General features: G+C 47.7%; 1 protein-coding gene across 1 annotated transcript in view; it reads left to right on the plus strand.

The window, feature by feature from the left end:
* Positions 1-5,186, plus strand: part of LOC141054155 (trypsin inhibitor ClTI-1-like) — a 32,603-nt gene extending 27,417 nt beyond the window's left edge. Inside the window, exons 3-4 of the mRNA XM_073551344.1 lie at positions 1,416-1,528; positions 5,023-5,186. Of these exons, the coding sequence (XP_073407445.1) occupies positions 1,416-1,528; positions 5,023-5,068 (159 nt within the window). The 3' untranslated portion in view covers positions 5,069-5,186. The remainder of the gene's footprint in view (positions 1-1,415; positions 1,529-5,022) is intronic.
* Positions 5,187-12,886: the final 7,700 nt, after the last annotated feature.

The raw sequence follows: 12,886 nt of genomic DNA on the forward strand, positions 1-12,886 counted from the left end.
GACAATTGGTATTCACCCAGCGCTGGGTGGCATTTGTGCAAGAAGACTGCCATCTACTGTCCAAACGAGACCCTGTGGAACCAAGCAGGAGAGGAAGAGTTTCAGGCAGAAAGAGTTTCAATGGAGTGCCGGTTCAGGTGACCTTAATGATGCAGTTCCCTCGATATAAAAGACAAGTGTGCCAAAACGGGAAGAGATTTCACGCCAAGTGAAGGAATGGCCAGGACGTGTATCATGGAAGACGCTGAGGTCGAAGTGGGCTGTGGTGCACCTGTAAGTAGAACCCTGGCAGCACCAAGCGAGTTCTGGAATCTAGACACAGCCGGTCCAGGCTTGAAAACCCGACCTGTGCCGGTAAAGACCTGATGTCCAGACTACACCCGTCAAATGCTGAGGGCCAACCCTCATCTCACCGGGAACAAGAGACAGCCGCCGTCTGTCAAGCAATGAAGATCTGGGAGAAGAATCTGCTCAGCGGTAGACACCCAGGGTGAAAAACGGGAGGTGCCAGTGAGCTTCTAGCACCGATGTATGGTACAGGAGTTGGCCTTGGCTAGTACAACAGACAGAGTGGGGTCCTCTTGAAGCAAAGGAGGTCCAGCGAGCTTTGTTAAACTTTGTCAGGAGGACGTGCGGCCTAACGGGAAGAACCGGAGACCCCCGCTAGGGCCTGTGTTAGTAGAAGCGATAATACCTTCTCCTTTGACTCATCCCCTTTGTCAGAAGTTATAAGAACATATAACCAGAGACTGCTATAGTAAGTTAAGGATTCTTTGTACATTTGTTATTGTATATTTCATGCTGTAATTACCTGTTTAGCATTAATTACCATTGCTATAGTTACTACAATTTCTGCCATATCAGGGAAATAAAGTTTCAGTGGTTATTTCTGCCTTGTGCTTTGTCTGTGCATTGCATCCAGTCACCTGCTTACAGACATGCGGATGTGTAAAACGTATATATAGAACACTTTGCGGATGAGAAATCGAAGGTTATTCATACACTCGCCTGAACCCAAAGACTATGGGGCACATTTATCAATTCTGTTTATTTTTAGGCTGCACAAGTTAGGTATGTTTGATAAATTCAGAGCATCTTTTACATCCCATATAATTTGGCATTCTATATGCCAGAAATTTACAACAAAAAGTAAGTCATCCCCTTTCTGCTAGAACACACCTTGGTCAGCCAGGCCATGCAGCCTTACAGGACAGGGCACAGAAAGTGTTTTAAAACTTATGATAAATGTGGTGTAGGGCACGAAAGACATTTTTAGACACATAATAAATATCCCTCCTCTGTGTTGAGTGATTACTTGTTACCGTTCAAATAATTATAGGCAACCGCTGAGAAAAGCTTTCAGTAAATGCATTTCATCACTGTCCTTTGTAATCTGATTTGTAATTTGATTTTAGACAAATTGTTACCGATATGAAAAGATGCCGGGATGCACGAAAGAGTTTGACCCCGTCTGTGGAACAGATGGACAGACCTATTCCAACGAGTGTGTGCTGTGCTTCTCAAACAGGTAATTGCTAAGGCTTATAATAATAATCTTTATTTTTATATAGCGCTAACATATTATGCAGTGCTTTACAGTTTGCACACATTTGCCCCATTGGGGCTCACAATCTAAATTCCCTATCAGTAAGTTTTTGGAGTGTGGGAGGAAACTGGAGAAGCCGGAGGAAACCCGCACAAACACGGGGAGAACATACAAACTCCTTGCAGATGTTGTCCTTGGTGGGATTTGACCCCAGGACTCCAGTGCTAACCACTGAGCCACTGTGCTGCCCTGTTCACACATTGCGTTTTTGCTGCATATTTTTATGTAAATGTTAAGCTGTGTTTTACAGTGCCAGCAAAGCCTCTGAGATTTCAGAAATCTCATGCACACGCCTTGGTCTTATTTTCCTGGCTGAATTGGAAAATTGCTGCGGTGGTGTCACTTCTTTCAGTGTGTTTTCCGTGTATTTGCAGCCTTTTTTTCACTCATAGGAAATAATGGGTAAGTGCAAAAACGCAGCAAAAAATGCAGGTATCGGGTTTTGGTGCAACAACCTTAAGGAAGTTGCATCAAGCTTTTTGGGGGGCACTAAACTTGGACATAACACCCAAGCACACCTACTATTAATAGTGCAGGGCACCCGCTAGCCACCTCACCTGTCATCTGGAGATGGATCAATATTTTATTCCCTTCATTAATGGTGTTCAGTGATGAGTGAAGCTCACAGATGCCAGAGCACGGACCTTTATGGTCACTGATAAATCAAACATTACTAGATACTTTCAAGTCAGTAAAAAAAAGTAATTCAGTAATAACTGAACCTATGCAATCTTCCGTCAGTAACTGACAAGTTGCCAACCCGGTGCTAATGCATGTAGGCATATTATGGCAGGGCAATCTAAATGTAGTTCTGAATCATAATACAGTACCCATAGCTGTCTAATTAGCCTACTGTACTTCCTTATGTCTCTTATTTCTAGAGTTATTTTCTGTTTCTTTCCGAGGGTGGAAACTAGCATAGCCCATCAGCTGCTGTATTGTGGCTGTAAGGTCCGCTATGATTATTGCTCATAGGACAGAACACGGCCTTGATTCCTCAAAGTGGCATAAAACACTGTGATTTGGCATTTTCATGCCAGTTTCGGGCAGCCCTGCCAAAATGTAGGGGAGGAGCAAGGATGGAAGGTGGTTACGTCTGCCAATTAAATGAATTAAAAATGGTAGTATTTCTTATGACAATAATGTTACTCCAGTCTTTGACTAGAGTAACATTTCTGATGAGATGTGCCAAATTCACAATTGTGGTCGCTTGACCGCTGCTTCCAGCATTGGCACCGGAAAATCCTCACAGCGCAATGTGAGGATTCACAAGTCTGCTGTCACATAGAGTGACTGCAGACTTGTAGCTTTAGAGTGCACAATCCCCTTAATGAATTGAGGCATGTGTGCTTAATCAGAATACACACGGAGGCATCATATATTGGCATACAGAGTGCCTACAGGCTGGAGAGTTCAGCTCATTTGTACTGAATTGATCTGTCTACCTGAATACCCCAGTCAATCATTGCAGAGATAAGCTAGCTACACACGTCATTTATTATATGATGATCATACATAAATTAGAATTCACGATGGCGACTAGTGTCTGCCAATAATGTGATCTGGCAGCTTGTATTGTTTCTCTCACCATGGCTGGCCGAAAATACAAGTGTACGGCATGATTTGTGTTTGTTGATTGTTTGGACACATTGTGGCCCCTCAAAATGTTGTGTTTGGCCTTCTTTACTTGCTGGAAAACATGTTAGATCATGCGCTTTTAATGCTTGACGTCTTCATGCACACAGTGATGCAGTCTATGGTGGGCTTACTGAAGCCCGAGACTGTCTGGTATATTTATATAATGTCCAACTATATTAGCTACATTCAAGGTGTTGCTGCTCCAAGCAACTGTTACAGTAAGGTAGTAGTAATAAGTTTACACGATTACTTTGCGGTATCTGACTGGTAGGGGTCATGGGTAAAGTAAGGGTAGCATCTAATACCGAAGCTCCGTTGTGGTTCCAGCACGACCGAAGCTCCACCAATCCACAACAGGCCAATGACTGTATTGTTGTGACACAACATCAGGCAGCTATAGGCTATCGCAGTGGGCAGCGTTCCATCTGCACGCAACCAGGCGCACAAGTCTGGCCCTACGCTAAGCCTTCAGTCCTTTAAATTAGGTGCTCTTCTTCTCATAAGTCCTTTACATGTGGTCTAAAACAGAACCTCAAAAGTGACCATTATAAAGCAGCTTTGCATCTCAAATGAAGAAAAATGTACTACGACAACTTTATATTGACACAAGCAATTACTTAGTGGTATGTCGGTAGCAATGGATTGCATTCAAGTGGGCAGCGTTTCCGGTCTTGGCAGTGCTTGGTAACAATGTCAATATTTTGGACATCTGAGTGGGTCGCCCTCCTAGGGCTGTGGGGTACTCGGTACCGGGCCGGTGGCCCTGGGCTCCCATGTAAAAGGGGTAGAGTGGTGGAATAAAGTTTATGATTGATTCGTGACGCCACCTGTGGTATTCGGCAATGAAGATGTTAAGCCTACGCTGCAGACAGATCCTCTGGGACAGATGGTGTGGTGCAGCAATGATGGTGTAGCCCTCCACAGGCAGGGCTGTAGTCCCAGGGCAGTGTAGATCGGTGTTGGGGAAGAGGGTGCAGTGTCTGGCACAGAGATGTAGCAGTGCTGGAGAAGTTGCAGAAAGAAGGCAAGGACACAGCGGAATGTAGTTTCTTTACCTTTACTTTATAAGTGCAGTCCAAGGTCCAGATTACAGATGGCACACGAGCTGATTAGCCTGGAAGCAACTCAGGAATCTCTCTGTGCAGATAGGTTGTGTAGTCTCCTCTCTAGCGCTTACTTGAGGTACATGCAGTACTGTGTTACACTGACGTTCCTCCTTCTTCTTCCCTTTTGGATCTACCTCATATGGCAGACAGCTGTAGCCTTCTATCTCCTTTTGGCTCACACGTCGCTGTTGTGCCTCCGAGTCTTAGAAGGGAACAGAGCATTTACAGCTTCCTATTCCTCTGGTTTCTGTTGCAGGACCTTCAGTATCCATACAACCGTGGAGACCAGGCTCCAGATCATGCGCTCCAGCTGAGAACGAGCTCTCAACTCTGCTCAGTCTCCCAGCTTCTCTCTCCACGTCTACACACTTCGGCCTCCTCACACTAGCTGACTCATTTCCCTTCCTGGCCCTCAGAGAGCACTCCTCCCCCAATTCTGGTTCAGAGCTCCCTCTGCTGGCCTGGAGTGGGAACTGTGTTGCATGTTATGGTTAACTGCTAGAGAGACCCTTCTTTGCTTCCAAGCCTGACATCACCCTCCCTGGAGGAAGGCAATGCCACTGTGGCGACCATACTCCTGGGGGGGGGCGCCACATGAGTATTTAATGACAAGTCAATATTATACTGGCACTAAATGGATAATATTGTGAAACTTGTTTGTTTTCTCCACAGAAACAATGGACTGAAAGTTCAAGTTAAATTTAAAGGCGAATGCTGATGTGCTCCTGTTACACCTTGGAGAGCTTCAGAAGCCGTCTCTTCTTATACAGCAATGATCACTTTGCAGAATATTTTAATTGCATGAAATAAAAATCCTGAGCAAATCCAATACAAAAGTGGAAGTATTTCTGTGTAGCAATGTATAAAGATTTAGTGACTGTATTGTTGTATGCAAAGTATACACAGATGAAGTAGTTCTTAATAGAGTTAACGGGTCGAAAAATTTCAAAAGTCGCCGACTTTTGGCAAAGTCGGGTTTCATGAAACGAAACCCGACCCTAGGATGAGGTCGGCCACGAGGTCGGCGACTTACGCGCCAAAGTCGCGTTTCAAAAGTTTTTTTTGCGCTCTTTTTCAGCCAATCAGGATCCACGGACACTGTGGGCAACGTGATGACATAGGCAGGGGTCACCACCATCTTTCAGAAGGGCATGCAAGTGATTGGCTTGCTTTGGTGGGCATCACAGGGGTTATAAAAGGGCGTGCACGCCGACAGCCATCTTACTTCTGCCGATCTTAGCATAGGGAGAGGTTGCTGCTGCTGATTCTTTAGGGAGAGCGTTAGGCAGGGAAGAAGAAAAAAAAACTGCTTCTGCTGCTAGGGATTTTGCCTGTACAACACACCAGTCACTGTGTGTGCAGTGCAAGGGGAGGCTATATTGTGGTGGATCAGCGGTGTTGGTTGTTAGGCTGCCTTCTAAGGCTTCCTGACAGCTGCATTGCTGTTTACCCACTGCTCTGCAAACTGCTTTTTTAAAAGCAATCCCAATTTTTTTTTTTGTCCTGCTGAGGTACTGAGCGTGCATTTTTTCACACCATACAGCGGTGTACGCTCCTCACACAGTACCGTGTAACGGCTGTTATCACAGCCACAGTGAAGCTATCTGTGTGTCACTCTGTGAGAATAAGTCGAGGACATGTTCCGTTCTTACAGACCTGCACCTACTAGTTTTGTCTAGCTTTTGTCTGTTTGATCACATTCAAAACTATAGAGAGACAGCGTGTATCAGTCCGTATACTTAAAAAACACGGAGCTTGACAATTTTACGTACTCCGGACAGCCGTGTACGTGCACGCTCCTCTCAGTACCGTGTAACGGCTGTTATCACGGCCACAGTGAAGCTATCTGTGTGTCACTGTGGAAGGATAAGTGGAGGACTTGTTCCGTTCTTACAGACCTACACTCTAGGGAGATTCCTATTCTGCCCAATTCTACATACACCTTGTAGTTTGTGATACACTAGCCAATTTCTGCCTGTGACATAGCGCTCTGATATTCAGTGGGCCTCACACAATCCAAAAGTGTCCAGTGTCCACTAGTGTGTGCAGAAATTCAAAATCTCTGTGATCCTGTAGTCACTTTTTTCACACCTGTGCCATCGAGCCTGTGACATAGCGCTCTGATATTCAGTGGGCCTCACACAATCCAAAAGTGTCCAGTGTCCACTAGTGTGTGCAGACATTCAAAATCTCTGTGATCCTGTAGTCACTTTTTTCACACCTGTGCCATCGAGCCTGTGACATAGCGCTCTGATATTCAGTGGGCCTCACACAATCCAAAAGTGTCCAGTGTCCACTAGTGTCTGCAGAAATTCAAAATCTCCCCTGTCCTATAGACACCTTGTACCTTGTTTTACATTACTATATAGTTTGTTGGATTTTGTCTACATTTCTACCAAAAATGAGGAAGGCTGGTGGAAGAGGCCGTGGAATTGGGCGGGGGTTGGCAGCTGGTAATGATGGTGTTGGTGGTGGATCTGATGGTAGTGGCAAAAGCAAAATAGGACCGAATGCAGGAGGTGTTGATCCTGCGTCATCGTCTGGCTCCACAAGGCCTCGAAGGCTTAGTTTTCTAGGAGTTGGCAAACCGCTTTTAAAGCCAGAGCTTCAGGAAAAAGTTTTGTCTTACATTGCTGACTCAGCCTCCAGCTCTATCGCCTCCTCTTCTGAAGTTGTAAAAAATAAAAGCACTGAGTCGTCATTGGAGGCTCATGTTCATGAACCACACCTTTCCTTGTGTCCTTCACCCCAACCAAGATTGAAGGATGACGCAGGCCATACTACTGATTACTCCATGGAGCTGTTTTCACATACCATGCCTGGATTATCAAGTGAAATGGTGAATTACCCAGGCCAAGATGAATCTGACATGGAGTGCACTGATGCACAGCCGCTGAGAGATGATTCTGCTGGTACATTCACTCAGAGCACTACATTGTCCTCGCAGTGTACAGAGCCAGATTCTGACCCTGATGAGACTCAGGTGCCCCTTCCCGCACACTATACCACCATACACAGTGACACAGAGGAAGGTGCACATGACATTGAAGAGGAGGTGATGGATGACCCAGTTGTTGACCCAGATTGGCATCCATTGGGGGAAGAGGGTGCTGCTTCCAATAGCTCAGATGAGGAGCATCCACAGCAGACATCGACATCGCAACAGCTGTTATCTGGCAGGCCCGGAGCACTCCAAAGACAGGTTCCAAAAATCAAGAGTTGCTGGACAGCTTGTCCAGAGGGTCAAAATATCACAGCGTGCTAGGCCGCAAAATGTCTGCCAAAGTAGGAAGAGTGCAGTGTGGCACTTTTTTGAACAAAATCCTCATGATCAGGCCAAGGTTATCTGTAAGAAGTGCGCAAAGACCTTTAGCCGAGGGAAAAATCTGAAAAATTTGAATACCAGTTGCATGCTTAGACATTTAACCAGCATGCACTTGCAAGCGTGGACACAACACCAAACCTCAAGTGCCACATGTGCAACTGATCACAAAGAAGGTAGTCAGCAACGCTACATTGTTTCCCCCACTGTAAGCCCACCGGTTAGCACAGCAGCAAATGTTGAGGTGTCGTTGCAAGGCCACAGCAGTCAGGGAATCCCACTGTTATATCAACGAAATACTGAATCTAGGCCATCAGAAAGAACACCAACTCCATCACCATCATCAACCCTCTCTCAGTCCGCCCTGTCCACCACTACTTCCACCATATGCAGCTCTCAAGTCCAGCTCACCCTCCCAGACACTGAGTAGGTCAAGAAAGTACTCAGTCTCTCATCCGCGTACACTGGGTTTGAACGCCCACATTGCCAAACTAATCTCGTTTGAGATGATGCCCTATCGGTTAGTGGAAAGCGCAGCTTTCCACGAACTCATGGCCTATGCAGTACCACGCTATGACCTACCCAGTCGCCACTTCTCTCGCAAAGCTATCCCAGCCCTCCACCATCATGTAAAAGACCGCATTGTCCATGCACTCAAGCAGTCAGTGAGTGGAAAGGTGCACCTCACAACTGATGCATGGTCCAGTCTGCATGGCCAGGGCCGTTACGTGTCCATCACTGCACACTGGGTTAATGTGGTGGATGCAGGGTCCACAGGGGACAGCGGTGGTGGGACAGTGCTGCCTAGCCCACGGTATAGGAAACAGTTGGCTGTAGGCGTTCGACCCTCCTCCTCCTCCCCCTCCTCCAGAAGCGAAAGCTCGTCCACAGAGCGCAGTCGTACGAGCACTCCATCTGCAGCTGCCACTGTTGCACACGAGGTGTCCACCTATCGAGCAGCTAGTGGAAAGCATCAGCAGGCTGTGTTGCAGATGATGTGTTTGGGCGACAGACAGACCGCCGAGGTGCTGGCCGAGTACTTGAAGCGACAAACTGAGTCATGGCTGGGCAGTGTACATCTTGAGGCAGGCAAGGTAGTTAGTGATAACGGCCGTAATTTTGTGGCAGCCATAGCCTTTTCAAAACTCAGACACATACCTTGCTTGGCTCACACCTTGAACCTGGTGGTGCAGTGCTTCCTCAAAAATTATCCGGAGTTAACAGCCCTGCTCCAGAAGGTTCGAAGACTGTGCGCGCACATCCGCCGGTCGCCTGTACACTCCGTTCGTATGCAGAAGCTGCAGCGATTGCTCCACCTTCCCGACCACCGCCTCATTATCGACATTGCAACAAGGTGGATCTCCACCCTGCACATGGTGGAGCGGCTGTGCGAGCAGAGGCAAGCCATAATGCATTTGTGGGAGGATACACGGCCAGGCACTTTGAGAGCAGACATGGAGTTGACAGGTGTGCAGTGGTCGAAGCTGAAAGACCTCTGTAAAGTCCTTCAGTGTTTTGAGGAATGCACACGGCTGGTAAGCGCAGACGACGCCATCCTAAGCATGAGCATCCCACTTATGCGTCTGCTCATGCAAACTTTGACGCACCTTAAGGAGCAGGCGTCTGCAGCCAATGTTGATGAGGAGGAAGAGGAGGAGGGAATCCTTGATGACATTCAGCCATTTTCTGCTCAGGGACCTCTCCTGGACGAGGTGGAGGAAGAAGAGGAGGAGGAGGATGATGATGGGGATGATTACTTAGGGGAAGAGGATGCATCTCGTGGGGCAAGTGAAAATGTTGGCGTGGCAAGGTCTGGTACAGGGTTTGTGCGTGACTGGAGGGATGTGGATTTGCCAGAAAGTGCTCCTCCAACCAGCACTCGCAGTGCATCATTTACACCGGGAACATTGGCCCACATGTCAGATTATGCCTTGCAGATCCTAAAAAGGGACCCCCGCATTGCCAAAATGATGAACGATGACGACTACTGGTTGGCCAGCATCCTGGATCCATGCTATAAAGGCAAATTACAAAACATCATGCCACAGGAGAACCTTGACCTAATATTGGCTAATAAACAAGCAACTCTGGTAAATCGGTTGCTTGAGGCATTACCAGCACACAGCAGCGGTGATGTTTCTCACACGAGCCGTACGGGCCGGGGGCAGCTTGGCAGAGGTGTTCATGGTGCACACAGCAGAAGTGGCGTTGGAGACAGGGGTTTCATGACAATGTTGTGGACTGATTTTTCAAGTACCGCTCACACAACTGGTAATACTGCATCGATGGAAAGTGACAGGAGACAGCAGTTGTCAACTATGGTTACAAACTACTTTTCCTTCCATATCGATGTTCTCCCACACAGGTCATTCCCCTTTGACTATTGGGCCGCTAAACTGGACACCTGGCCTGAATTGGCACAATATGCCTTACAGGAGCTCGCTTGCCCAGCTGCAAGTGTGCTATCGGAAAGAGTCTTCAGTGCAGCTGGATCAATCCTGACAGAAAAAAGGACCCGTCTGTCAACCCAAAATGTGGATGATCTAACCTTCATTAAAATGAACCATGCATGGGTTTCCAAGGATTTTGTCCCACCTTCCCCTGATGACACATAGGGTGACAGAAAAATGGCTTGCTTTGGTCCACCTCTTCCTTGGACTTGACCTATTTCGCCTTTTGCATCAGCTGAATGTCCAACATCAACATATGCCACTTTCTAAAACTCCCTAACTGTTCTGCCCCCCCCCATGGCCGGGGTCACCACCTAGCGCACGACACCGTGCGAGTGCCGTTGCCCTGGACAGGTGGGTAGGCCGACTCTTGGGCGCGGGCTCTGGCACAGGGTCCCTCATAGTGCAATCAAGTGTCTCTGACGGTGGTGGTGCACACCCGCCGTCAGACACACCGCCGTACTATGAGGCCCAGTGCCAGTACCGACACCCACGAGTGGGCCCCCCTTGCTTAGGCAGGGCCCCATCATTTGCAATCTTTACCTCTCCCTGCTCCTCCGCTGTGTAGTCTGGGCCGTCAAATCCATACTGGGCCTAACACCGTCTGAGCCTGCCTCCTGATGTATAGACATATTTTGAATGTGTACGCTATCCATACATGTTATCCGGGGATACGGTACCCTTTCTCACCTTTGTGCAATCACGTGCAAGCCATACTAGGCCTAACACCATCTGAGCCTGCCTCCTGATGTATAGACATATATTTTGAATGTGTACGCTATCCATACATGTTATCCGGGGATACGGTACCCTTTCTCACCTTTGTGCAATCACGTGCAAGCCATACTGGGCCTAACACCGTCTGAGCCTGCCTCCTGATGTATAGACATATATTTTGAATGTGTACGCTATCCATACATGTTATCCGGGGATACGGTACCCTTTCTCACCTTTGTGCAATCACGTGCAAGCCATACTGGGCCTAACACCATCTGAGCCTGCCTCCTGATGTATAGACATATATTTTGAATGTGTACGCTATCCATACATGTTATCCGGGGATACGGTACCCTTTCTCACCTTTGTGCAATCACGTGCAAGCCATACTGGGCCTAACACCGTCTGAGCCTGCCTCCTGATGTATAGACATATATTTTGAATGTGTACGCTATCCATACATGTTATCCGGGGATACGGTACCCTTTCTCACCTTTGTGCAATCACGTGCAAGCCATACTGGGCCTAACACCGTCTGAGCCTGCCTCCTGATGTATAGACATATTTTGAATGTGTACGCTATCCATACATGTTATCCGGGGATACGGTACCCTTTCTCACCTTTGTGCAATCACGTGTAATCCATACTGGGCGTGAGAATGGCTGGCGAGCTGTTAAGCAAGCTACAGCACCTGTGGTTTGCACACGTAAGTTTTTCATTTTTTCCGGAATGACGGTTAGGCCTAATTCCGCAACTGCGGTTGACCTGCACTTACTGGGAAATCATCGTTCGCGAGTAATAATTGTAATCAGTGATCCCCATCACTAACGTTGTTCAGCGGGTTATCTGCACCTGTAAGCGACAAACGCTGGCCTTTTCAGTGTAGCGCACATGCAGCCACGGACATGTAAGGGCATGACACACCAGTTATTGGCCAATCTCATGTGCCAGAGCCTCACGTGTCCCTCTAGTAAGCCGGACTTGGACCGCGGGGCATGACGGAGTCTCGTTCGCTAACGGAATTAAGCTTGCAATGTGTGCATCTGTTCTGTAGCTGGCATGGTTGAGGTTTCCCAGGTGGAGTCGAATTTAACCGTAGGCTCCACTCCTGGTGGTGCCCTTCTGGACATTCCTTTAAGGTTCAGCTTTGCAACCATACTGCCCACGTAAAACAAACACTTTGCCTTCTGAACGCTGTTTGGAGGGTCATGACTCGTGGGAATAACGCCGCCCAATCAGTTAACCTGCTAGAGAGATCGTTCGTTGCTCCCAAGCATGACATCACACTCCCTAGGAAGAAGGTAATGCCACTGTGGCGACCGTACTCCTGGGGGCGACACAAGTGCACTGATGCCCAGCCACTGCTCGATGAATCTGCTGGTACATTGACCCAGACCACTACATTCCCCTCGCACGCTACACGGCCTGAATCTGACCCTGATGAAACTCAGGTTACCCTTCCCATATACAGTTCCATCTTACACGGTGACAAAGAGGAAGCTGCAGATGAAAGTGCAGGTTCGGCCCACCCGCCATCAGACACACCACTGTACTATCAGGGGCCCTGTGCCAGTGCCGTCGCCAACGAGTGGGCCCCCCCTGCTTGCTCAGGATCACAGCACTTGCAAGGTTGAAATACTGTGCAGTGAGATGGAAGATGGGGACGACGAGGAGTCCAGACTAGTACAGGGATTCCCTAGCGAGGAGACTTATTTCATTGTTTTCAATGTTGGGACAGCAATTTTTGGGGAGCACTATACTCTGGAGAATGATAGATGGGGCCCACCATACACTGGAACATTCCAAAGGTGGACATCAGACACTGGAGCAGCATTTACAGGGCCCATTATACACTAGAGCATTAGAAATGGGGCCCATTATGTTTGGAGCATTATTTGGGCCCATAAGACAGTGGAGCTTCATCCATGGGGACCAACATATACTGTAGCATTATGTGGAGCTCATCATATACTGTTTCAAACATTATATGGGACCAATGATTCTGTATGGAGAAATAGATGGGCCTCGTCATGAGATGTAAAAAGT

Source organism: Dendrobates tinctorius, unplaced genomic scaffold (genome assembly GCF_039654945.1).
Source record: "Dendrobates tinctorius isolate UK_male_01 unplaced genomic scaffold, ASM3965494v1 ptg000175l, whole genome shotgun sequence".
Lineage (NCBI taxonomy): Eukaryota > Metazoa > Chordata > Amphibia > Anura > Dendrobatidae > Dendrobates > Dendrobates tinctorius.